The 27,694-nt window shown below is 39.0% G+C and overlaps 1 protein-coding gene across 1 annotated transcript in view; it reads left to right on the top strand.

Annotated features, from left to right (window-relative positions):
- Positions 1-27,694, top strand: part of LOC136863856 (serine-protein kinase ATM) — a 570,640-nt gene that overhangs the window by 257,193 nt on the left and 285,753 nt on the right. Inside the window, exon 23 of the mRNA XM_068226546.1 lies at positions 24,761-24,912. Coding sequence (XP_068082647.1) covers positions 24,761-24,912 — 152 coding nt within the window. The remainder of the gene's footprint in view (positions 1-24,760; positions 24,913-27,694) is intronic.

The raw sequence follows: 27,694 nt of genomic DNA on the forward strand, positions 1-27,694 counted from the left end.
CATTAAAGTTAATGGGAACATCAGATTCCATTATGCATTGTAAATAACTACCTATGTACACCACACTAACATCAACGTCCTCGATCTGATTGGCTGATACAGGTAGCTTAGATAAGCCATCTGCATTGCCATGGCATTGAGATTTGACATACTGAATGTCATAGTCATAACCTGATAGAAACAATGCATAGCGTTGTAATCTATCTGCTGCAAAGGCTGGTAAACCTTTTTTAGGACCAAAAGTTGTTAAAAGCGGTTTATGATCTGTACACAGAGTAAAATGTCTTCCCCATAAATACTGATTAAACTTCTTTACACCATACACAATGCTCAAGGCTTCTTTATCAATTTGGGAGTAGTTTCTTTCAGCTGAGTTTAAGACTCTACTTGCAAAAGAAAGTGGTCTCTCAGTACCATCTTTTTCTGTTATACTTAAAACACTTGCAATGCCATAAGGTGATGCGTCGCATGACAACTTAAGTGGTAAGTTAGGGTTGTAATGTGCTAGTACCTGAGCTGAAACTAATTTTTCTTTGACTAATTCAAAAGATTTTTTACAAGCTGAATTCCAGTGAAAATCTATATCTTTTCTAAGTAGCTGGTATAAAGGTGTAAGAATAGTAGCTACATTAGGAATAAATTTAGCATAGTAGTTCACAAGACCGAGAAATCCTTTAAGCTGTGTAACATCTTTAGGAACTGGAGCTTCAACAACTGCTTTGACCTTATCACTGGCCGTAGCTAAACCATCTTTACTTAGCCTAAATATTCTAGACTGTCACAGAAAAACTTGCACTTATCTTTACCAACAGTCAAACCATGACTACTTAGGCGTTTACACACTTCTCGTAACCTTGACAAATGTTCTGCTGTATTTGCTCCTGTGACAATATCATCAAGAAATGAGGCCACACCAGGTATACCGTGTAGTATTTGTTCAATAACTCTTTGAAAAATACCCAGTGCTGACGAGATTCCATAACAAAGACGGTTGTAAGCAAATAACCCTTTATGTGTACTTATAGTACATAGTTTTTTACTTTCTTCCGCTAACAACAACTGCATATAAGCTGATGACAGATCCATTTTAGAAAACTTATCCCCTTTTTGTAAGACAACAAAGATGTCTTCAATTCTAGGCAGTGGGTGTCTATCTACTTCTAGAAAGGGATTTAAAGTGACCTTAAAATCTCCGCAAATACGGATTTTACCATTCTTTTTTAATACCGGCACAATCGGAGTGGCCCATTCACTTGAGGATACTGGGGAAAGAATTTCCTCATCCACTAAACTTTGCAATTCTTGTTCAACCTTTTCTCTTAAAGAATAAGGTATTGACCTAGTGGTTTGTGGTACTTAGGTAATGCATTTGGCTTTAGGTTTAGTTTTACTGGATCTCCTTTAAAACAGCCTAATTTACTAGTAAATACCTCTGGAAATTCCTTAAATAAGTCTTGTACTAATTTAGACTCTGCATTGGTTTTTACATCCGATAAGTTTACATTATTTACACTGCTGGGAATGCTTATAACAACTTGGAGCTCTTTAATCCAATCACGCCCCTTAAGAGGATTAGATCCATTACTAATAACATACAATTCTAAACTCTTTTCCAGGGACTGATATTGAACATTTACTTCTAACTTCCCTATAGGCTTGATTTTCTCGTGGGTGTAAGAATTTAAAACTAAGGCTGTGGGAATCAATTGTACATGACTTAAGTTAGCCTTGTAAAAATTTTCAGAAACAACAGATATACAAGCACCAGAGTCTACTTCAAAATTAACTGGCTTTCCTTCAACAATAAAATTTACTCTAATAAGCTCAACTTTTGTTATGTTACCTAACTGAGGTTGATTGATATTTTCATTTTCATCACACTGAAAAATGTTAGAAATATCATACACCTAATCACACAATTTTTCATGACTAACAATAGGTTAATATATGTAATAATAATAACAACGTAAACGTTTCCACCTTTTCAATACTAAAATATATTCACAAAATTATAAATTACACGGTACTAGTTTCGACCCATCTAGGGGTCATCATCAGCCGTATTGAAGCAAAGATCACTTTTGGCGAAATCCTAAGAAAATGTTATTTTAAAGAATAACAAGTGAATGTGGTAGATGAAATGAGATGTTATTATGGTAATAGTTAATAATACAAGGAATATACATACTAAGAGGTTTTTAACAAAGAATAAAGTATAAATGGGGTGTTGTAAAAATTATAATCATGGAAATCAGTAAGTTCTTGTATTGAAATGACATATATAAATTTATATATGGCTTAGGAAGAGGGCTTAAGGTGGGGCTGAAGGGTGCGGGAGAAAGTGTAATTGTCTCGGAAAAGTACCTTTGATTAAATTTAGGATTGAGTTTAGGTTGGCTGCATTATTGTTTCTGAGGAAAGTGATAAATAGATCGAAGAGTATGTTGGGTTTCTCTGAGATTTCATTGAGATTGTGACTGGTGTTAAAGTATTGGTCTAGGTGTATGTAGTAATTTTCCATTATGTTGAGTAAAGGGCCCTTGTTTGCTAATACGAGGATGTCCATGTCTTGTTCAATATTGGTGAAATTATGGTTATAATCTTGCATGTGTTGGCCGATGGCTGAAAACCTGTTGTATTTTATTGCGTTAGTGTGCTCGTGGTATCTGATAATGAAGTTTCTTCCGGTTTGCCCGATGTAGGTTTTTTTACAGGTGGTACATTTGATCCTAGAAACTCCTGATTTTAAAAAACTGCTGGTCTTGTTGATGTGTGAAGTATTGTATAAAACGTTCATGTTCTTATTGTTGGTTTTGAAGGCTATTTTAATGCCTTGTTTCTTAAAGATGTTGGTTAACTTGTAGATATCATTGTTGAACGTGAAGGTGGAAAATGTTAGAGGTTTGGTTATTTCTTTTTTGAGGGTAGTTTTTGGGCGATGTTTGTGTTTATTGATTATCCTTTCTATAAAATGAATGCTGAAGCCGTTGAATTTTGCTATTCTGCGGATTGTGTTGAGTTCGTTTTTTAGATCTTTATTGGACATAGGTATGCTGAAGGCTCGGTGAACTAGACTGTTGTATGTGGCTCGTTTGTGGGACTGGGGGTGCACTGAATCTTGGCGAATGGTGGAGGCTGTTTGAGTGGGTTTTCTGAAAATTTTATGACTGAAAGAATCTGAGTTTCTAGTGATGGTTAAATCTAGAAAGTTGATTTTTTGATTTGATTCGGATTCTAGTGTGAATTTAATATGAGGATCAATATTGTTGAGTCTTAAGAGGGTGGTGGGTGCGTTAATTGATTTCTCATTCATGATTACAAAGACATCGTCAACATATCTGGCCCAAAAGAGAATGTTTTCGAATTCGTTGTCAATTTTGGTGTATTCGAGGAAGTCCAGGTATATTTCTGCTAAGATACCTGAGGCCGGTGACCCCATTGCCAAACCATTTTATATAATACTTCACACATCAACAAGACCAGCAGTTTTTTTAAATCAGGAGTTTATAGGATCAAATGTACCATTGTCAAAAGTGAAGAAGTTATTGTCGATGATAAGTTTTAATATTGTGATAAAGTCTTGTATCTCTAGTTTGCTTAAGTGGCTGTTTTTGTTTAAATTGTTCATAATTATCGGAATTAATTTTGATACTTGTATGCTTGGGTACATGTTTACAATATCGAAAGAGTGGATGGAGTGATCCGGTTGCAAATTGATCCTCATATCAAATTCACACTAGAATCCGAATCAAATCAAAAAATCAACTTTCTAGATTTAACCATCACTAGAAACTCAGATTCTTTCAGTTATAAAATTTTCAGAAAACCCACTCAAACAGCCTCCACCATTCGCCAAGATTCAGTGCACCCCCAGTCCCACAAACGAGCCACATACAACAGCCTAGTTCACCGAGCCTTCAGCATACCTATGTCCAATAAAGATCTAAAAAACGAACTCAACACAATCCGCGGAATCGCAAAATTCAACGGCTTCAGCATTCATTTTATAGAAAGGATAATCAATAAACACAAACATCGCCCAAAAACTACCCTCAAAAAAGAAATAACCAAACCTCTAACATTTTCCACCTTCACGTTCAACAATGGTATCTACAAGTTAACCAACATCTTTAAGAAACAAGGCGTTAAAATAGCCTTCAAAACCAACAATAAGAACATGAACGTTTTATACAATACTTCACACATCAACAAGACCAGCAGTTTTTTAAAATCAGGAGTTTCTAGGATCAAATGTACCACCTGTAAAAAAATCTACATCGGGCAAACCGGAAGAAACTTCATTATCAGATACCACGAGCACACTAACGCAATAAAATACAACAGGTTTTCAGCCATCGGCCAACACATGCAAGATTATAACCATAATTTCACCAGTATTGAACAAGACATGGACATCCTCGTATTAGCAAACAAGGGCCCTTTACTCAACATAATGGAAAATTACTACATACACCTAGACCAATACTTTAACACCAGTCACAATCTCAATGAAATCTCAGAGAAACCCAACATACTCTTCGATCTATTTATCACTTTCCTCAGAAACAATAATGCAGCCAACCTAAACTCAATCCTAAATTTAATCAAAGGTACTTTTCCGAGACAATTACACTTTCTCCCGCACCCTTCAGCCCCACCTTAAGCCCTCTTCCTAAGCCATATATAAATTTATATATGTCATTTCAATACAAGAACTTACTGATTTCCATGATTATAATTTTTACAACACCCCATTTATACTTTATTCTTTGTTAAAAACCTCTTAGTATGTATATTCCTTGTATTATTAACTATTACCATAATAACATCTCATTTCATCTACCACATTCACTTGTTATTCTTTAAAATAACATTTTCTTAGGATTTCGCCAAAAGTGATCTTTGCTTCAATACGGCTGATGATGACCCCTAGATGGGTCGAAACTAGTACCGTGTAATTTATAATTTTGTGAATATATTTTAGTATTGAAAAGGTGGAAACGTTTACGTTGTTATTATTATTACTTATATATTATTCTCAGTTCAATACGGACCAAAAACATGAAATTCATAACCATTAACAATAGGTTCATGTAAGTCTATATAATGCTGGTTAGGTTTAAGTTTGCTTCCCTGCGGATTCCTACTACCCTTAGAAAATGAAGAATTGTTTGTAGGCATGTTTGGTTTTACATGAAATTGAGACTTGCTCTTATGTTACGATTTGCACACCCTCTCTAAGTGACCCTTCTTCCGACAAAAATTACAAATATATTCCCGATAACGGCACTTGGCAGTAGTATGACCACCTTTATAACCACAACAAAAACACTGAGGCACTTTCACAACACGCGATGACACATTAGGTACATTGGAGCTCGGAGAATGTCGTGTTGAAAACTGCTGCAGTCGGGGTGTGGGGTGGTAGGCCAAGGATAATGCGTCCTTGTCGGTCGCTTCCAATGATAACGCCAGCTGTTCCGCCTTCTGGAATGTGAGATTCTCCTCCGACAGTAGAGGTTGATAGATTCATTACGGATGCCGCTGACTAATCTGTCCCGGAGATAATCAGGAAGTTTGTCCTCGAACTCGCAATACTTGGATAATTGCTTAAGTTGAACAATATATTCGGATACAGTCTCATGTTCCAATTGATCTCGTCTGCTGAATTTATATCTTTCCGCAATAAAGGAACAATTTGAACTATGGTTTCAAAGGATTTTTGAGAAGGCTTATCAGGTGTGATTAAATCTTTCAACAAATTGTAGGTTTTAACACCGACCACCATCAGAAATATGCTAACTTTTTTAGCAGCTGGAATGTCATTACACTGGACGTAAAGTTCAAAGTGTTCCACGTAGGTTGACCAAGTTTCTTCCGAACTGTCAAATGGTCCAATATTACCAATTAAGGACATGGCATGATAGAAGTGAGCTAAAGTCGAAAAGGCAGCGAAAAAACTGTCGTTGAAAGGCATGGAGTGAAAGACATATCCAATATTACGTCGTGAGAAGAATGTTCGAGAGAACGGAGTGCACTATGTTGAGTCATGTAGTGTGGAACATACCAGAATGTTCTGTCGCCACGAGGAAGCGCTGGAACGTGATGACTTGTGCCATTTTCCTTGTTGCCAATTTTTACATCTGAAACACCTTGGGGTAGACAATCAGTAGAAACACACTTAATTTTAAAATGCCACATCGGCTAAGGAACGTACTGAAGTAGGTGCACGATTTACAACTGACTATACAAGACTGCCTATTCAAGACTGACAGGAGATAGAGGGAAGGCTGCAGCTGGGGGTGGGCTAGTGGGGAGTAGCCAATGCGGTGCTTTATTGAACCACATGACTTATGACGTTTACAACGCTCCAGTCTGCGTTGGTAATACACTATTACAGCTGTTTGTACTCGCAAGGTTACATTCGTATTTTCTAGAAATAATATGAACACTTAACTGAATATATTACAGATATCAGTGATGTTTTCTTTCAAAACCGAGAATTCAGCACAGATAGAATTTCAAAAGGTTCGGAAGTCCGCTTAAAGCATAGTCAGAACATTGCTGGGGTTGGTAGCACTGCCGGTGGGAGCAGACATTGCTTCCTCCAGGCGAGCTTGGAAATGAGACATTTGCTTTTCGAAGCCTGTAATTCTTTTCTTCACTTCTTTCAGGGTCATAGTTGCACATACGATGAGCACACTTACACGCGTCTAGCTCTCAGTGCCATACGGTATTTGGAAAAATATTCTCAAACTGTTGTTTATCAGTTATTCCCTTGTGTGTATGCTTGCAAATCTTAATTTCATATTTAAATGTTATTTATTTTTTGGTTCATTTTGGCCTACCAGGGACCACAGGGGTCCTCTTAACTCTTAGCTAGGGTCTTCTGCTTTTTCTTGGCCCTGTATGCTTTCATTTTTTGGCTGTGTGCCTGCTTCCTCCCATCTATCCACTTAGGTCTGGTGATCCCTGTACTCTTTTTGCTTGTGAGGGACAGTAGGAAGACTCCCTGTAGGATGGCCTGTTGGTACGGTGATTGGTTCTCTGTGGTCTCTAATGTGATCTGCAGTTCTTCTAGGTCTGATTTTACCAAGGTGATCCACTTGGTCTTGGAAGCCTTTTGCCCACTTGTCACTCTGATGATTTTGTTGGTGAGCCTGCAGGATTTCAGGCGGGTCATGTGCCCATAGAAGGTCAGTCATCTTTTCCTCATACATGTGACTATGTCTTCCTGATGTTTGTAGAGCTCATTGTTGTGCCCAGTCCTGTAGGTGCCATCCTCCTCTCTTATGGGTCCTAGTATCCTCTTCAAAATCTTCCTCTCTTTAAGTTCTAGTTTCCTCAGTGGGCCCTTTCGATTCATCAAGAGGCATTCAGAGGTGTAGAGTAAAGGGTCTTGCTACTGAGTTGTAGGGCTTCAGCTTTAGGTTCTTGGAGGGGTACCTGGAGGTGTAGATATTTTTGCAGGAATGATAGGCCCTCTTCAACTTGGTGCACCTGGTGTCTATGGCCAAAGTTTTGCTCTCGCTTGCTGAGATCCATTCTCCTGCTGCAGTAACTTTACTTGTGGTGTTGTTTCCTAGTGGGATGTAGCAGGAACCTGCTTTATATTAGTGATAAACTCTGTCTTCCTGTAGGTTGACCCTCAAGCTGGTTTTTGCTGCAATACTGTAGCCTCCTCCATGATGCTGGCCAGTAGGGTGAGATCATCAGCAAAGGCTAGACAGGGTACACTGAGTTGTCTTTCTTGTACCCAAGCTTCAGTCTTGCCTCTGATAACAGTGTGGCATAATGATCTTCTCTAATACACAGTTGAAGAGTATGCAATAGAGGCCATCTCCCTGTTTGACTCCTGTCTGGATGGGAAAGCTCTCGGAGAGCTCACCCCTGAACTTGATCATCATCATCATCATCATCATCATCATCATCATCATCATCAAGTGTATGATGGCTTAACACGTTCCGTGCGGTTCGGGTCACCATGTGCCCCGAAACATGTTACTCTTATCCGTCGGTGGGAACTTCCCAGAATTGCGAAGTAAGTAACTACGTCCTAGTTACGAATTTCCGTTAACTAATGGCAACATAGTGTTCCAATTGAAGCAAAGGATCGAGGCATACTGCTAGTTTTGATCGGCCCACCGGTGACCCGAAGGAAGTTTTTTTCATCTTCCATTCATATCGCTTCGGGTCACCCTGAGTCCCGATTGTTGTCTGACCTATATTTTTACACGGGAATCGCTTAGCGCGGTTACGGTAAATGAAGCCTAGAGTGTTGCTTCCCGCAGATGGTAGATTGTTGTTTAAGGAGTACCACCCTTCTGATATCTGCTTTCTACATTGCTCTTAGGAAAGCCAATAGACGTTATTGGAGTTATTGGAATAGTTATTGACATATTTACTATCTTCCGTATATAATATTTACAAGCAATTTCACGTCCTTTTTTAGGTATGGAGCTTTCACATTCTGACACACCGGCGGCACAGAAAAGAAAGAGGGTTAGGACAGCACTGGGGTGGGCCTATATTACGTTCCGTGCGGTTCGTGTCACCATGTGCCCCGAAACATGTTACTCTTATCCATCGGTGCGAACTTCCCAGAATTGCGAAGTAAGTAACTACGTCCTAGTTACGAATTTCTGTTAACTAATGGCAACATAGTGTTCCAATTGAAGTAAAGGATCGAGGCATACTGCTAGTTTTGATCGGCCCACCGGTGACCCAATTATTTCCGGGGTCATTTCTGTTTCACGCAATTGTTGAATCGGAACACTGTCGCACAGGTAAATACGCTGGAATGTCTCCTCAACAATAACGCACACAACAAGTGCCCTTGCATTGTTTAGGATTTCATACTAGGGAGTAAACAAAGTCAAATTCGTCAGGTCACCGGTGACCCGAACCGATAATAACTAAAGGCAGCATCGGGTCACCGGTGGGCCGATACGACGTAACATTAAGTCATCGGAATTCACTGCCGCAGGGAACGTGTTAATTTAAATTAAACTATAGATAGTATGAGTCACAGGATCACTGAAGGCTTCAGCATTACCTACAAACACAGGAACCTACACTAAATATACAAAACTACATACCAGCATTTACATTGTTTACATCGTTCACCACACTAGCTGTCGCTGCCAGGAAATCACTGTAGTCTCCAGGGTATGCCTGGTTTTTGCACTCTGTCACTATATGCTAAACAGTTTGCTTCTCAGTATCACAGTCACATTTGGACGAGGACATTTTCCCCCACTTATTCAGAGCACCTGTACCACCTTCCATGGCCAGTCTGGATTCATGTCCATATCACTCAGGGCTGGTCAAAACCAGGTGCTTTATCCACGATGTATGACAAGCTTCAGGACTGTGAAGGACAGTTTTGTTCCAGTCATTATTCCATGAGCTGAGGATGTTGAATTCATTGTCTAAGAGAGCTTTTGTGGTTGGAAATGACTGGATGTCTAGATCTGAGTCTGCTTTACTCCGCAAGCAGTATGGCGTTTAATATTGGAAGCTGGTGATTATTGTTTGCAGAGATCTGTGAAAGTAGTTGTTTTTTTAATTGTTATTTTGATGATTTAGGAAACTTAGTGGTGTTATTACATATTAACCAATTGCATTCCTGTTACGGATGAAAATAATGAGCATTTATTTAATTTTTAATGCTTTATGTACACATATGTACATAGAAATTTACACAAATGCAGTGTTAAAATGATGGTGTCATACAATACAGTTATGGCCATGTTGCTTGGAATATCTTCAGTCACAAGCTGGTTGGAAAGAGATAATCAAAGGCTGTAAATAGAAATACCGTATATTAACTTCTTTTAATTGAAATTACACTTAACATATCAACTAGATATAGAGATTAATTGCCTGCAAGGAAAATGCAACCATCACGAGAATTTTTGCTTTGTCTGGTTTGGCCATCTCATATGATCACTCACCACCATATCATAATCTGAGATAGAGCACTCAGCATCCACATTTGACGTAGATTACCACACAGCTTGTAGAGCAGTTGTGGTAAATTTGAGATACTCCTTTTTCAGGGAGCACAAAAGACAGCATATGTTCAATGGAGATGTATCTGACCAGGACATCTTTTACAATTTTCTGGGAGACTGGTGTAGCCCTCAAAGAATGCTTGCAGACTAACTGAGGCTGCATATGATAATTTTCCCAATTCTTTCTCTGCACCATCTAGAGTTAGGATTTTATTGCATAAATCTTTTGGAGCAAACAGGTTTGCAAGGGCTTCAAAAATGGGCTTAAAGGGTTGCCTGCCATCAGCTGACTTAGTATCATCAAACACGTCTGCGCTGTTGTCTTTACAGTGTTCACAGTTTTGGTTGTGTGAATTGCTGGTATTTCATTGAGGCGGACATTAATCTCAGGGTTAAATGCTCCCCTAGTCAGCAGATAGAGCATTTTATGCTATACTCTGAACTTAGAGTACAAGTATGAGCCATAGGGTATTTAGTACCTTCTAATGATGTAACTGAATCCACGATCCAGTTTCAGTTGTCTGCCACAAACAGAGCTTGAGCTTTTGTGTCAGTTTGGTCACTGCTACTCATATTATTAACAAATGCAACATCGTTCTCTTCTTCACTCATCTTGTCCATGACGTCAATAATGTTGTTCAGATGTTCATGAATGTAGAGCACAGACTCAAACCAAGTATTCCACCTTTTTGGCACAGGCATTGGAAACATTTTGATCTTCCTTGCATCATTGTTGTAACTCTCACAAAGAAATTCAAGATACATGTTGTTTCCTTTATCTAGTGTTTAGGAAACCTGCCTTGATTTTTGCAACTGCTGAGTTAAGTTCGTCAAGGTTGCTCTGCCAGATATGGCCTACAAGATTAACTTTGTGAGCCCAGCATTGCACGTGACCAAGGCTGTCACCAACAAGCCCCTTAAGGTACTCGCACATGCACCCGTATAATGAGTCAAATTAGAGACTATGGCAAAAACATTGTCAAATTGAACTTCATACTTGTTTAGAATGTCTAGAACACTTTATGAACACGTGGCACCCATGGCTTTACCGAGCAGCATTCTGGCGTTTGAATTACACATTGTGGCTGCTCGTAGCTTTCCAAAGGCGAAACAACACAGTTTTGTCACAAAGAACAAAAAGTTCTTTATCTTGAATGCTCATTTTCAGCTCTTGTTGCTTTTTATTCCCTACTAGGAATGTGATCAGCGGATAGCAAGTCTCCACTACCTTAGGGTGACCAGATAACAGGCATGAAAATATGGGATGCTTCGACTGCTGTTGATTATTATGCTCTATTTAAGATTAGAATTTCTTAACGTGAACCATAGACCTCACAAAGAGTATAATTTTATTTTTATTATTATTATTATATATATATATAATTCGCTGGGGCCATCAAGGACCACGTTAAGTCTTGTTGCATTTGACACTGAACTTGGCCTTCTTTAGAGCCCAAATTTCCCTCATTCTTTGCGAGTGGGCCTGCTTACGCTCCACTGTCGGCTGCTCGTCTCGGTTTAGCCCGTTCGTCAATATTTTCTTGCGGAAGAGATCTCTGTTAAGGGCGTCTTCAGCAAGTCTTCTTTGGTATTTCTAAACCAGGGAATTGTGGTTTTGGGGTTTGAATCAAAAAAGTGAAAGATTTCTTTAGTTAACTTTCTTCCGTCCATTCTTTTCAGATGACCGTAAAATCGTGCCCGTCTTTTTCTGATCGTGTCGGTAATTTTCTCTATTTTGCTGTAGACTTCCTTGTTGGATCTCTTTTGATGGATTCCATTTCTGTACTTTGATCCCAAGATTCCTCTCACAATTTTGCGTTCTCTTTTCTCCAGTTCTTCAAGGAGTCCTTTGTTGGCATTTAGAGACAGGGTTTCGGCTGCATATAGAACTACTGGCTTCAGAACTGTTTCATAGTGACGTATCTTGGTGTTTTGGGAAAGGCATTTTTTGTTGTAGATTGTGCGGGATGTTTGGTAGGCTATTTCCAGTTTGCGTACTCGCTCCTGAAGTGCTTCTTTGTCCAGTCCATTTTTCATGATGATCTCACCCAGGTATTTGAATTTGTCTACTCGGGTGATGTCTCCGTATTTTGTATGGAGTTTTGGTGGAGCCTCTTGATGTTAGTCATTACTTCTGTTTTCTCAAACGATATCTGCAAACCAGTTTGTTCGGCAATTTCCTTTAAAATTTCAACTTGAGCTCTAGCGGTTTCTATGTCGTTTGAGAGAACAGCGATATCATCGGCAAATGCTAAGCAGTCTGTTGCGATCCCCTTGGATTTGGTTCCTATTCTCAATGGACTGTAGTTGGTTTCCTGTAATCTCACCCGCCAGGTTCTGATGATCTTTTCAAGAACACAGTTGAAGAGTATCGGGGATAGCCCATCACCTTGTCGGACTCCTGTTTTGATGTCAAAGGAATGCGAGAGACATCCGTGGAACTTCACCTTGGATTTTGTATCGGTCAGGGTAGCTCTAATTAATGCCAGCAGTTTCAAATCAACTCCAAATTCTTTTAAGATGTTTAGCAGGACTTCCCAGTCAATGGAGTCGTACGCTTTCTTAAAGTCCACAAAGACAGACACATACTGCTTGGACCTTAGTGTACAATATCTGATAATCGTTTTGAGATTTTGGATCTGTTCAGCTGTTGAGCGACCTTTTCTGAACCCTCCTTGGTATTCACCTATTTGATGTTCGACTTGTGCTTCCAAACGCTCCAGGATGGCAAGTGATAGAATTTTGTAAGTCACGGGTAGCAAAGATATTCCTCTGTAGTTGTTGATGTTCTTCATGCTGCCTTTTTTGTGTAATGGATGGATCAAAGCTATTTTCCAATCTTCGGGTAGGGTCTCCTTGTTCCAAATTTCTTCTATTTGCTTTTGCAAGATATCAAGTGATTCCTCTGGGGCATATTTCCATAGTTCTGCTACTACTGAGTCTTCCCCCGGCGCTTTGTTATTTTTGAGACGGGCAATGTGGCGCTTGATTTCATCTCTGTCGGGTGGTCTGGAATCTGGGTACCTGAGTAAGGGTTCCTTGGTCTCAATGGCGCTTTGAGGTTTAGAGCAATTAAGTAAATTCTTGAAGTAATCTGCCAGAATGCTGCAATTTTCTTCATTTGATGTCGCCAGTGTGCTGTCCTTTCGCTCAAAGCATAGAGATGGTGGTTTATAGCCAGTGAGTTTGCGTTTGAAGGCTCTGTAGTACTCTCTGCTTTCATTCTTTCTAAAGTTTTGTTCTATCTTTTCAATGAGAGATTTTTCGTATTTACGTTTCTCAGTTCTGAACACCCTAGCTGCTCGGGCACGTTGTGTTTTGTAGGTTTCCCAATCATTTTCTGATTTCGTAGAGTAGTTCTGTTTCCACGCATTGAGTCTTTCTTGGAGGACTGATTCGCAGGTACCATTCCACCAGGCATGCTTTTTGCCTCTCTTGATTTCTGCAACGTCTTTGGCGGCCTCAACAAGGAGACTTTTGGCGTTGTTAAAGTCAGTATCATTTGGTCTAGCCTTCTCCTGGAACTCCTCGACCCTTTGCCGAAGTTTATCATTGTCGAAGCGTGTGATCTGTTTGGTTGTCTTCCTTGTGTTTGCGGGAATTGGTTTGAATTTGATAAGAGACATATAATGATCTGAGGCCACATTGATGCCTTTCTTTACCTTGACATTCATAATCTCAGGGCTGTTTCTCCTGGAGATTGCAACATGATCAATTTGGAACTCCCCGAGAGCTTGGACGGGAGAACGCCAAGTCATTTGTTTTCTGGGTAGATGGCGAAAGTGGGTCGACATGACCTGCAGGTTGTGATTTTCGCAAATGGACACCAGTCTTTTGCCGTTGGGATTGGTTCTTTTGTGAGCAGGGTAATTTCGTATAACTCTCTTGTACTTCTGTTCACGACCTAGTTGGGCATTGAAGTCACCCAAAAGAAGCTTGACATGGTGTTTGGGGATTTTGTTTAATTTTTCATCCAGTAGGTCCCAGAAATTATCAACTTCGTCTGGATCAGACTTGTTCTTATCGTTTGTAGGAGCATGTGCGTTAACTAGGGCGTAGGTTTTGTTCGCGCATTTAATTGTGAGTATAGACAATCTGTCATTCACAGGTTCGAAATTTGCAACCGATTTAAGGATCTTGGTTCTAACAGCAAACGCGGTTCCAAGCATCACAGCTCCATTGAGGATTCCTCTTTGCGCTTTGCTCTTGAAAAATCGGTAGCCTTCGGATTCAAAAATCTCTTCATCTGGGTACCTTGTTTCCTGTAGAGCCATTATGGATATCTGATTTTCGTGAAGAGCTTTGGTGAGGGTTTTCAGCTTGCCAGTTTGTGTAAGTGAATTTATGTTGAAAGTTGCTAGAAAGGTTTTAGATTTTGGCCTGAGTTTTTGACTCTTCGGGGTACACCGAGATGCTCCGACTCGTCTCTTGCATGATGTCGAGTCTCCCCCAGAATCCGAACGAGACTCGTGCGCCGTGGCGTTCACGACGAGGGATTTATCCGAAGATTTATCCCCTGGGGTATGTTTCTTGAAATGTTGTGCCATCATGCTTTTTGACTTGACTTTGCTTTGGACGGGTACCCATCCTTTTACAACTAGGGTTGTTAGCCCTAGAGGTTGCCTCAAGATGTTTTCTGGCTTCTGGTCATTTACCAGTCTTCGCCGTAACCCTGGCAAGGGACCAGTTTTTTTTTCACGGTGGTATTTTATTTCCCTACTACCCTCTGACTCTGCTGGCGGCAGAGCCAGCGAGCTTCCCCAATTCCAATGGGACGCGCCCGATGGAGGTAACCGGTAAATCCCCACACGGGTATTATTATTATTATTATTATTATTATTATTATTATTATTATTATTATTATTATTATTATTATTATTATTTAAAATGGAAGCGGCCCATTTCCAGTACAGTAGAACCCTGCTTAACTGAACTTCGCTTAACCGAAACCCTGCTTAACCGAAATGCTGTGGCAAAATCGTATTTTAATATTTTGTTTTCACCCTCTCGTTCTTAGCCGTCGATATTAGTAATTCTCTTGCTTATGTGCTGAACACTACTAGGCAAACCCTATTTTTATATTATGATTTATGCCAGAATGCACTTGTAGCATAAAACAAAACAGTTTCTTACCCTGTAGTTCGTTCCATGAAACATGTTTTCTTGAACAAGCAGGAATTATTATTATTATTACTGTATTATTCGTCATGAAGAATATGTAGACTGTGGGTTAACATTGCTTCAGTTGTAGGAGTTTCATCTTCTTTACTGCTCGGACTATACTGCAGCTTCTGTAAGGAAACCAAGGAAGTCCATTGACCCTTCTCCATTAATATATTTCTTTCACCCAAGGTCGTTCCACTGGCCTTGCAGTTCTATACTGTAGTTCCAATGCTTTTCTTACCCCATTGCAACATGAACTATCTGCTCATAACAGTACTGTATCTTATCTTATTCTCATCCTACCAATACTGTCCCAAGCATCTGGACTGGGTTCTTTTGAAATACAGTAGCAAGGTACAGCATACAGTAATCAATTGTGTTAAAAGTACAGCGGCAAGTGCGTGCTTATTGAATGATGTCAACTAAACGAAAACACGTTGTTGGAAGCATCGAAAAAGTATCGAAGCATTGAAACAGGTGGAAATTGGTGCAATATTGCAAAATGTTGCTGTGGATTATAGAGTTGGTGTGTCAACAGTGGCAGGGGTAAAGACAAAATCTAAATTAATTGAGCATTTCTCTAAGATACCAAACCGCAAAACTATGAAAGAGGGTGGGTATGAAAAGGTAAACGAAGTGGTATTTCTTTGGCTTACACAACATGAAAAATACCGTTATCCTGTCCTATATTTCAAGAGAAGGCTAAATTATTGGCTGCAAAGTTAGGGGATGATGGAAAGGACTTCAAGGCTAGTTCAGGATGGCTAGATAAATTTAGAAATAGATATTGCATACGTTAGTTACAGTACATCTACAGTAAATGGCGAGAAGATTTCTGCAGACCCACTGGCTGTTGATGTTTTTAAAACAGAATTTGAAGAGATCATTCAAGGATTGACAAAAGATCAGCTATATAATTCTGATGAAACAGGGTTAAATTTTAACATGTTGCTAGAAACATCCTTAGCATCAACAAAAAATAAAAAATTAATAATAATGATGATGATGATGATGATGATGATGATGATGATGATAATAATAATAATCTGCACCATGTCACAAAGAGAATAAGGAGAGGATTGCAGTTTTAGCATGTGCTAATGCTTCAGGCACTCATAGGCTGCCACTAATGTGCATAGGAAAATTGAAAAACCCTGGAGCTCTTAAAAATATGCCGCCACTGCCTTACCAGTTTATTACAGAGCACGAAAAGTGCCTGGATGTCGTCACAACTTTTCAAAGAATGGTTCTTTCAAAAATTTGTACCAAGCGTTGAATATTTTTTGAAGTCTAAATTATTGCCCAGAAAAGCAATTTTGTTGATTGACAATGCCCCAACCCACCCAGGGAAGTTGGGAAGTGGTGATATTGTTGTTCGGTTTTTGCCCCCTAATATGATGAGCTTACTTCAACTCATGGACCAAGGTGTTCTGGAAGCATACAAACGCCATTATCGTGCATTTCTGTTACGATCTATTCAGAGTGATTGTGGATTATCCAGTAAAAGTTTTACGGATTCATTGCAGTCTATGAACATGAAACGTGATTTATTGGTGTGCCCAATCCTGGGTAAATATCACATCATTGACTCTTTGTAATTCCTGGAACAAACTATTTGAAGGGATTTTTTTTTTTTTTTTTTTCGGAAGATGAGGAAAATGATGACAACGTACAAGAGATGGTGAAACAAATTCCAGGATGTGAGAATGTTAGTCACTGTGAGGTGAACGCATGGTTACAATCGTATGATGCTGAACTTGATCTAACAGACCAAAAAATAGTGGATTCCGTGTTACTGCCAAGGCTTGAAGCACCGGGCGAGTTGGCTGTGCGGTTAGGAGCACACAGCTGTGAGCTCGCATCCGGAAGATAGTGGGTTCGAACCCCACTGTCGGCAGCCCTGAAGATGGTTTTCCGTGGTTTCCCATTTTCACACCAGGCAAATGCTGGGGCTGTACCTTAATTAAGGCCACGGTTGCTTTCTTCCCATTCCTAGGCCTTTCCTGTCCCATCATCGCCATAAGACCTATCTGTGTCGGTGCGATGTAAAGCAACTAGCAAACAAAAAGGGGGGTGGGGGGGGGTGTTGAGCAGATGACTCCGACCTTGACAATGGTAGTTCTGAGAATCGAGTTACGGTAGATGATGGATTTAATGCATTGGAGGAAAGATTGATTTCAAATTTTTATTAAAATACAATATCACATGCTTTAATTACAGTACTGTAATAAAATTACTGTATACAGTATTCAGTTCAGTAGTAACAAAGGAAATGGTTTCATTATTTCAGATTGTTTGCACTTTGTTAAACAAAGCAATGAATCTACACCAGCTGATGTATTGTTGATTAAACGGTTTTGCGACATCGCTGCACAACTACGCTGCACTAAGAAAATTCAGAAGAAAATCACTGATTTTATACAATGAGTGACGTTATGTAAACATTTTAATGTTAATATACAGTATGCACCTTTGCTTAATAGTGTTTATGCCTTTTTGTTTTGACATTTAACTGCCGAAGATATTGAACATGTGTCATCCGAAGAATCGCGTCAACCGAAGTGGCTCTGCCATTTTCACATTTTTCTTACGTGTGTCTCATTGGTTTGTTACATTTAGTGCCAACCAAACAAACCCTAATTACTTTATGTAATGAGAAATATACATCAGAGCTTTGTGATAAATTAAGTTTAAACATGGTATTTTAAAATATGTAAAGCGGTTTACTAAAGATGGGACATTATTTGTCCTACATATTTTTTGCTGGGACAACGGGACACTTAAGAGAAATACGGGACAATCCTGTAAGAGAAGGAACGTTTATCTTCTATTGCCGTCTTCGCCTGCATGAGCGATTCTCCCACAAATAACTGCCGCTTCAGTGATCCCCTCTGTTTGCTGCACTTGTAGTTATCACCAGCAATGTGTGTAATCACTGTGTCCCATCTTGCAAACTCCATCCTTTTGTCACTAAAGTTACACATCACTATTTTTTATCGTTCGCTAAAACCCCTCCTAGATGAGTTCACTTATAAATTAAAACACTTCAATCACTGAACCTGAGAATTATCTGTGTGGTCTTGGTGAGTGCTGGAGAGTGGCATGACATGGTTCAAGCATGGCTTGGGTGGTTGGCGTGGGTAACATTACCAACTTCTGTGTAACACATCGGAACAAATGCTGCAGTATTCAAATGTTACACATTGAAAAAGACTTTTTTGATACATGGATTTAAAATTCTGCTAAATACTAATTCAGGCAACAAAATATTACAAAAGTTATAGCTGAAAAAATACTTTAACAAGGTCTTGTTTAGAGACATAACCGCTATATTGGGAACACTGCTACGTTGCATAGTGCAAATAATGCTCACCAAAATATACTGCGTTCACAAACTGCTATGTGTCTGCCATAGTGTGTTGATAAGATTTTTAAAAAAGTTTTTCCAAAGTCAAATAGAGAATTTATATGAAAATAGTGATTTTGCAGATTTCACATTATTTTGCAATTCAAAAACATACTTTTGGGATCAAATAGGTCAATTATGAGCTTATTATTAAAAGAAGAGTCAAAAATCAACAATTTGTGTTATCACATCTCACGAATTTCATGGATCTCAAATTATTTGTAATCTTCTGATATTCTCAGAGAAGAACGCACTTCCGTCTTGCATGATTGTTCACGTCCATAGCATTCCTTAAAGGAGAACATAACACAAAAATCAAGTTTCCTCAGAATCAAAGAGTGTATCGGTTAGTGTTCAACTATTTATTTGCTTTTGCTGTGCGCCGCTCCGCAGGCCGGTGAACTAAGGAAACGCTAGTAGCTCTGACGTCACTGCGCTGTAAGTACTGAGCGAGCCATCCAGTTGATTATTGCAGTACGCGCTCAGCGGCTCTTCCGTTTACTGGAAGTGTTGTTTATTAGAATAGTGCGGTGACTGTTTGTCGAAATGCCTTCCTGTAGTGTGCACGGCTCTAACAACACAACGAGTAGAAACCGAAAGTGTAGAGAGAAAGAAATACACTTCCATAGGTTTCCAAATCGAAGTAAGTCGCCTCAAAAGTTTAGCAGAAACCGGAAGCAAATGTCCTAATATTATCAGCATTATTGTTGTCAGGCATTCTGTTTGAACCTTTCTGGTCATTCTGCAAGTCCATTAACTTACATATGATGTCACAAACTGTATATGATAGAATTATTCATAGAGTAACTGGTCCGATAGCGAAGGGTGCTTGGGATCAAGAAAGGACTAATGTTATTGATTGTTTGAAAAGCAGTGCCAAACCCATTTGGTTAGCCGGAGATGGCCAGTACGATTCTCCCGGCTTTTTAGTCAAATATATAGAGTATTCACTAATGGATATAAATACAGGCCGCATAGCTCATTTGGAACTTGTTCAAGAGAGTGATGGTGAAAGGTGATCTTGAAAGGGCTGCGTGTGAAATCGCGATGAGGAAGATTGTACAGGAAGAAAATTGTAATACAGTATAAAACCCTTCCTTTCCGATAGACACAAAGGAGTAAGGTACTTACTGAGAATGCAGTATCCTGATATTGAATATGAATTTGATGTTTGGCACATATCAAAAAGTCTAATGAAAAAGATGAAAGCTCTCGATAAAAATCATCCAGAAGATCAAGTGTGGAAGGCCAGTATAAATAATCATTTATGGTGGGCAGCACAAACGTGTAATGGAAACAGTTCTGTGTTAATCGATAAATTTACGTCAGTTTTGCACCACGTAAAAAATGAGCATAAGTGGTTAAAAAATGGTGAATGGAAATTCTGTGAGCACGATACATTAACGGAAGGGGAAGAGAGAAAGAAAATGTGGACTAAAGGAAATTCAAGTTCATATGAAGCCTTGAAGAAAATAGTTTTAGACAAATCTATTTTAAAAGATGTGGAACATATAAAACACTACGTTCACACTGCAAGCTTAGAAAGTTATCACAACCTTCGTTTGAAATACGCTCCTAAAACAGTTCATTTCTCGTACAGAGGTTTAAAGCTCGGGTCAGTAATTGCTGCATGGGACTATAATTGGAACATCAATAAATTGAAAGCTGGTATCAAAACCCAGTACTCAAAATGAACCGGAGCATGGGTGATAAAACATAAATATGAGACATCAAGCGATGGATGGAAGAAGGCAAAAATGAACAAAATAAATCTCTTGCAAACTAACTATAGTAGAGCCTCATCTGAAGATCAAGCAATGGATCTGTCACTGCCTAAAAACATCGCTCCAATACCTCGACCTTCCAATGACGACCTGATCAAGAAGCACTTCTCACGATTTCACTCGCAACAATAAATGAGGTACCGTACTTCATGTCAAAATAATACATTATCTATATTTATCATACAAACAAGCTTAGGAAACATAATTCTACTGTTTTAATTTCATTTTTTTCATTTACAGCTTGAAGCCCACATAGGTGCCATCGAGTTCCGGAAATATGTTCCTTATGGTGTTGACAACACATGATGGTATGACAACTCTGTTCTTTTTACTAATCGCAGTCCATGAATTTAACCACGAAGTGAACTGTTTGGAACAAATAAAACGCCAAGTTCTATTTGATGGATTTAAAGCTGTCAGTAAACGTTTCCTTGCCATGTTCTTTGTTTTTAAGCTCATGTTATGCCTTGTCGTTGTCAATACTTCACGGTCTAAAATAAGCCGTGTAAACGAGGGATTTCTTGTTATACACATAAATTTCTCAGATTTCACTGCTTTTACATCGTCTAATTCACAACAGCGTACACTTTCTTCATCCGTATCCATGATGGAACACTCATTTCATTTACACCAAATTCGCGTGCCGGCACGGCCTGTAGTGTTTAGCATATCCATGTCAAGATCGCTATCTGAATGGACATCAGCAAACATCGTTTGTTCTGGCTCATACTGATACCGATGAATGATATTTACATCCATTATAAATAAAAATAAGCCCACCCACTAACACTGGCAACAGAAGAACATGGCAGTAGCAGATGGAGTGCGGGAAAAGATTGCGCGAGTTTACTCCCAGCGTCAAGGCTGCCAGGTAGACTCTACAACGCAGTGACATCACGACCAGTTACTACTTCCGCACATAACTTGAGAATGGTTGGACATACAGGTGCCAAATTAACGGCATTGTTATTTCATTCCCATAATACATATTTAGCAATGAATAACGAAATTTGTGTTTTTGTGTTGTGTTCTCCTTTAAGCTGCAAGTAATCCTTGAGTGGTACTAAAGAACAGTCACTTCAAAGGAAACATCTAAACCAGGGATTTCAGTTTGTAAGGGGTTGAGGACCACATTGGCAACCTTAGGTATGATCACGGGCTGCCCTTAAATAACAGGCCAATTTTCATAAAATTCTGCAAATAGAGCAGAGGTACCGACATGAAAAAATATGCATAGTTCAATTGAAATGAAGGTAGATAAATAGATAGATAAATGCCTTTATTGGCGTAGTTAAGGCCATTGGGCCTTTAGCTTACACTAAACCAATTAGTATACATTAAAGTCATAAGTAATACTACTGTAATTAATACTAGAAGACACAATTTAAACACAATCAAAATATTACTGAAATAAAATTTCACCACAGTGAGACATACATACAACAGCAATAATGATAATGATAATAATAACAATAGTAATGATGATAACATTAATAATAATTAGATATTGTAGTAGCACGATCGCTGAAAGGCCAGAAATTCACAGGTCACTCGCATCCTATTGTACTTCTTAACGCTCTTTTAAATGACACTGTAGTGGGTATTCCTCTGATGTCGTCCGGTAAACGATTCCATTCTCTTGTGGCAAACACCAAGAATGAGCTGTTATATGCGGCAGTTCGATGGTGAGGGATGATGAGCAGGTTGGATGTTTGAGCCCTTGTATGTCTGTCATGAACATTTGAGAAGTAATGGAAAGGTGAAGAAAGGTAAGATGGGTAAGATGTAGTAAGAACTCACTGGAGGAGAGACAAAGTATGATGGTTACGATGAACATGGAGTCGCGACCACTCTAGTTTTAGGAAAGATGGTGACACGTGGTCATATTTTCTCAAATTGCATATATATCTCGCACATGCATTTTGAGCACGCTGTAGCCTTAGGGAAAATTGTGGCCTCACGTCATTGAAAAAAACATCACAATATTCAAAATGTGGCATTACAAGAGCTTCAATTAATTTTTTCTTAAGCTTTATTGGAAATACATGTTTATATTTATATAAAGAATGTAAAGCTGAGTAAACTTTTTGACAGATATGTAAGACATGTGCAGACCAAGTCATGCGTTCGTCCATGATAACACCGAGATTCTTCACTTGTGATACAAACGGAATTGGAACATCCTGAAGGATTACTCTTGGCAACGGGCGTTTAGTTTTACTTGTTATTTGACTTGGATGTTCAAGAAGAATTACTTGCGACTTTGTAGGGTTCAGCAGACCAATCACTAACAGCCTGTAAGTCAGTGTTTAGTAAGTCGATATTTTCCTGACGGTCTCGTGCTGTAGAGTCTGTGTAGAGCTGAAGATCGTCAGCGTACATATGATATTTGCAGTGTCTTAAAATCGATGATATGTCATTCACAAAGAGTGTGAAAAGAGTAGGACCAAGTACAGAGCCTTGAGGAACTCCTCTGTTCACGTGGCGCCATGAGGAAATGATTCCATTATTACCTTTCACACATTGTTGACGTCCGTGAAGATAAGAATGCATCCAAGCAATCATACTCTGAGAAAAATGTAGAGCCTTCAGTTTTACAAGTAAAATATCAATGTCTATGCTGTCGAAAGCTTTACTGTAATCTAGTAGTACCAGAAGTGTGAATCGTCCTCTGTCTATTGCTTGTCTAACATCCTCAGTCACTTTAAGTAAGGCTGTAGTTGTACTGTGTCCTTGTCGGAAACCGGACTGGAGAGGATTAAGGAGATTGTGCGTCCGAAGGTACTCAGACATTTATGTATGAACTACTCGTTGGCTGAACGGTCAGCGTACTGGCCTTCGGTTCAGAGGGTCCCGGGTTCGATTCCCGGCCGGGTCGGGGATTTTAACCTTCATTGGTTAATTCCAATGGCCCGGGGGCTGGGTGTTTGTGCTGTCCCCAACATCCCTGCAACTCACACACCACACACAACACTATCCTCCACCACAATAACACGCAGTTCCCTACACATTGCAGATGCCGCCCGCCCTCATCGGAGGGTCTGCCTTACAAGGGCTGCACTCAGCTAGAAATAGCCACACAAAATTATATATATATTCTAAGATTTTAGATAAAGCTGATAAAATACAGATTGGACTATAGTCTCCCTCGTTTGAAGGCGTTTGACTTTTCGGAAGAGGTAGCACAATAGCCATCTTCCAGAGAGATGGATATGCCGAGTATAGAAGAGAGAAATTGATTATATGAGTTAAGGTTGGTTTAATAATTTTAATTACTTAGAACACTATTTTACAATTACATAAATGAATGAAATTAAAAATAAACAGTATTCCCAGGACAATTGAATTTGGAAGAAACACGCAACAATGTCAGTTCATTTTAATTTATATTAACAAATTACAGAAAGGAGAAAAATACCTAAAGACAAACTGAAATTAATAATGTAGTCAAAACAAAACTTAAAGAAGGACAATTTAGTGGGAGTAGTGTGAAGGGAACAATGATATACAGATGTAAGAACTTAAAATCCCAGCATGTACTTGCAGGAGTATTTCCCTGAAAATTTATTTGAGTGTGCAGCACTGTGTACTAGCAGGTACTGCCATTGAGAGAAGAAGAAAGAATTGAAACTGCTTCTCACACCAATGGCAATTAAAGTACTACTTGGTATTCATTGCATGCTACATAGCATAAAATGTCTGCAGCGAGGTTGGCATGGATCCCATAGCCATTTTTATAGTGATTAAGACCTAGCACTGGGATTTGTGAGGGCTTATTTTCTGCCGAAGTTTGGATATTATATTTTTTAAACAAAAAATAACTAATTCAATTCAAGTGAATACTTGAAAACAGGAAATAATATTAAAGAATGCATTAGTTCTGGCATGGGTCTATAAAGGGTATAAAAATGAATACAATTTTGAACGGGCTATGAATTATTTTGTAAATATTCTTCGTATTTCTTAAAATAATCTTCTTGAATGCCCCCACTGACTGCCATTTGGAAATCCCTGATCTAAACCATCAAGACTGAAAATCTGTCAATCTGACTCAGTGAGTCTAATGAAGCTGGGAAGCAGAAATGAGCTCATAGGTGCTGAGAAGGAATGTGTGTAGAAGGCTGGTGATTGATGAAGAGTGAGCTCATCTAATTTTGAAGATGTCAGTATTTGAAAATGTGGGGACTATCCTCACGTTTGTCTTCACTTTCTTTTGCTCCCTCTTCCCAAACTGTCCTCTCATTCTATTTTTCCTAGTATGTGTTCCATTTCATATTCCTCTCTGTATGTAACTTAATTTGAACATATTGCATACTCTCATTGACTAGTCACACTTCAATATTTTCCCTTTTTGATTTAAAAAAGGTCGATTTCATCATTTCTATTTGCAGGAACTCTAGTTCATGTCCATAGATCGGGAGAAGCACTTGACAAAGAAAATTCATTACGACTGATGAAAGGAATGATGAAAAACTTGAATAACAAGAAACCTGGACCAAAAGTCTTTTCCAGCTTTATTGATTGTTTGAGTGAGTTAGCAAAGGTAAGTTCAACAATTATTTTTAAAACTGATTCTTCAGTAATTATATTTTTGTTCGTAATGGTTTGATTAGAATCCTGCTACTCTGGACTGGCCTGTATATTTATAAAAGGATATAGGAACTGATAAACTTGAAAACAAGATTAAAAATCAGCAAATTGATACAGCTGGAATTTATTTTATTTCTTTGTTTGTGCATAGTGCCAGTTAGATATTACACAAAGATATGGAGCATAATTGGTATCTTATGACTATTAGGCTCCAAATCAGTGTTTCTAAAATAATGATGCACAGGCTTTTAATATAAAATTCAGTTCTAATGATACAGAATCTCCTCTGTTGCATTATGGAAATTTTGGGTCCTATTCATCACTTCACGTATGCAGTACTGTTCTGTTGTGTTGTGTTGTGTTAACCCTCTAAGTGCCAACATCCTTTTGAAAGCCCCTTTGGTTTTCATCTGAAAAATGCCAACGTCATTTCAAAAGGATGTTCATTATTTATTGTTTATTATTAAAAGTAATAGTCATTTCCTTTCAGAATTTCCCAATATAGTTAGTTAGAGACTTTACTATTTTTGCAATAAACAGCCTCGTTTATTTTCAAGGCCATTCTTTCAGTATATTAGTCTAATCAACAGGCATATTTATTGACGCGCTTTACTTGGTGCGGCTGTGCATCTTGTCCACTCTGTGTCTAGTTGCTCTCGATCTTTTACTTGTTCATTTATTGCTGTGAAAATGATTATATATCCATTGGCCTTGACAAAACATAAGTGTGTTTGAAAGGTCTTGGAAAATATACTTGTACTGAATGTTGTTGTTATTATGATTATGATTATTATTGTTTTTATTATTATTGTAACCTTTACTACAGCGGTTACACTAATTACTACAGCGGTTATAATCAACAAACACTAAACACAGTAAAGGGAGGAAAGTAAGTACAATTACACAGTACCAAAAACCACTACACACTCTGTGAAACATCGGCTGAAACTATGCGGAGCTCCGCCGATAACAACATTTGTAAATATCAGTAGGGTCAACTAGATGACAATAAACCAGGAAGGTGGGACGGAGCTGCGAACCAACCGAGGGCATGGATACGGCTTAGGTTGCAGTTTCAGAAATAATCAACCGTGGTCCTTAATGTTCAAAATATTATTTACAAATGAACTTTACAAATAAATTCCGAACAAATTCCCCAGAAGGTACCGACTCATAACGATAATAAAATACAACCTGCATGATCTGCTGAGACACATCAACTCTTAATATACGTTTTTTGACAATAGCTTCCTATAAGTTCAAAGATTCAAACAAACTATACATCTAGTTACAAATCCAGTTGTACAATGCAATTTAGTAGGTAAGAAGAAACGTAATACACTATTACAGTTTACAGTGAAGTTAAACGTACTTTTCAAAAACTCTAGTGTACATCAAGTGACACGAAAGTACCAGAGGCAAAACCCCAAGGAAAATATATTAAACTACAATTTACATATGGTTCATGTTTGTGGGTTACTGTAGTCTCGTCCTAGTTCGTGAACCATGGGCAACGGCTGACTGGCCTAGTAAGTGGTCCTGAGAGTCGGGATACCAGTTGCTATGGAATGGGAGTGGTCATCTGGGACATATTCTGAGTCGTGGCTCTCCTTGTGTTCAGGCGGCTAGGACTATACAATTCACCGGTGGTCCATAACCCGTTAGAGGAGAGATCCTCACTTGGACTATGTGCAAGTAGGGTAGCATCCTGCTTCATGAATTTACCGAGCTCAGAACATTTTAAGCAAGCCTCGGACCTATGGGAGTAATGGAGTCCCACTCCCATTTGACAGGCGAGGGACTCCTTGGAAAAAACTTGGCGAACGAAATGGAATTCGATGGGGAGCTATCAATATTAATGGGGCTTATGGAAGAAAGAAGGTAGAGCTGGCTGAGTCAGCAAAGAGGATGCATCTGGATGTGCTAGGAGTAAGTGATATTCGGGTAAGGGGAGATAATGAGGAAGAGATAGGTTATCAAGTGTACTTGACGGGTGTTAGAAAGGGAAGGGCAGAGTCTGGGGTAGGGCTCTTTATCAGGAATACCATTGCACGCAACATAGTTTCTGTTAGGCACGTAAATGAGCAAATGATGTGGGTAGATTTGTCAGTTGGAGGAATTAGGACAAGAATTGTGTCCGTGTATTCACCATGTGAGGGTGCAGATGAGGATGAAGTTGACAAGTTTTATGAAGCATTGAGTGACATCGTGGTCAGGGTTAACAGCAAGGATGGAATAGTGCTAATGGGCGATTTCAATGCGAGAGTTGGGAATAGAACTGAAGGATATAAACGGGTCATTGGTAAATGTGGGGAAAATATGGAAGCTAATGGGAATGGGAAGCGTTTGCTGGACTTCTGTGCTAGTATGGGTTTAGCTGTTACGAATACATTCTTCAAGCATAAGGCTATTCACCGCTACACATGGGAGGCTAGGGGTACCAGATCCATAATAGACTATATCTTAACAGACTTTGAATTCAGGAAATCTGTTAAGAATGTACGAGTTTTTCATGGATTTTTCGATGATCTAGACCACTATCTGATCTGTAGTGAACTAAGTATCTCTAGGCCTAGGGTAGACAAAGTGAAATCTTTCTGCAAACGAATAAGGGTAGAAAATCTCCAGGATGAGGAAATTAGACAGAAGTACATGGATATGATTAGTGAGAAGTTTCGAACAGTAGACAGTAAGCAGGTTCAGGATATAGAAAGTGAATGGGTGGCATACAGGGA

The sequence above is a fragment of the Anabrus simplex genome, chromosome 1 (assembly GCF_040414725.1).
Source record: "Anabrus simplex isolate iqAnaSimp1 chromosome 1, ASM4041472v1, whole genome shotgun sequence".
Classification (NCBI taxonomy): Eukaryota; Metazoa; Arthropoda; class Insecta; order Orthoptera; family Tettigoniidae; genus Anabrus; species Anabrus simplex.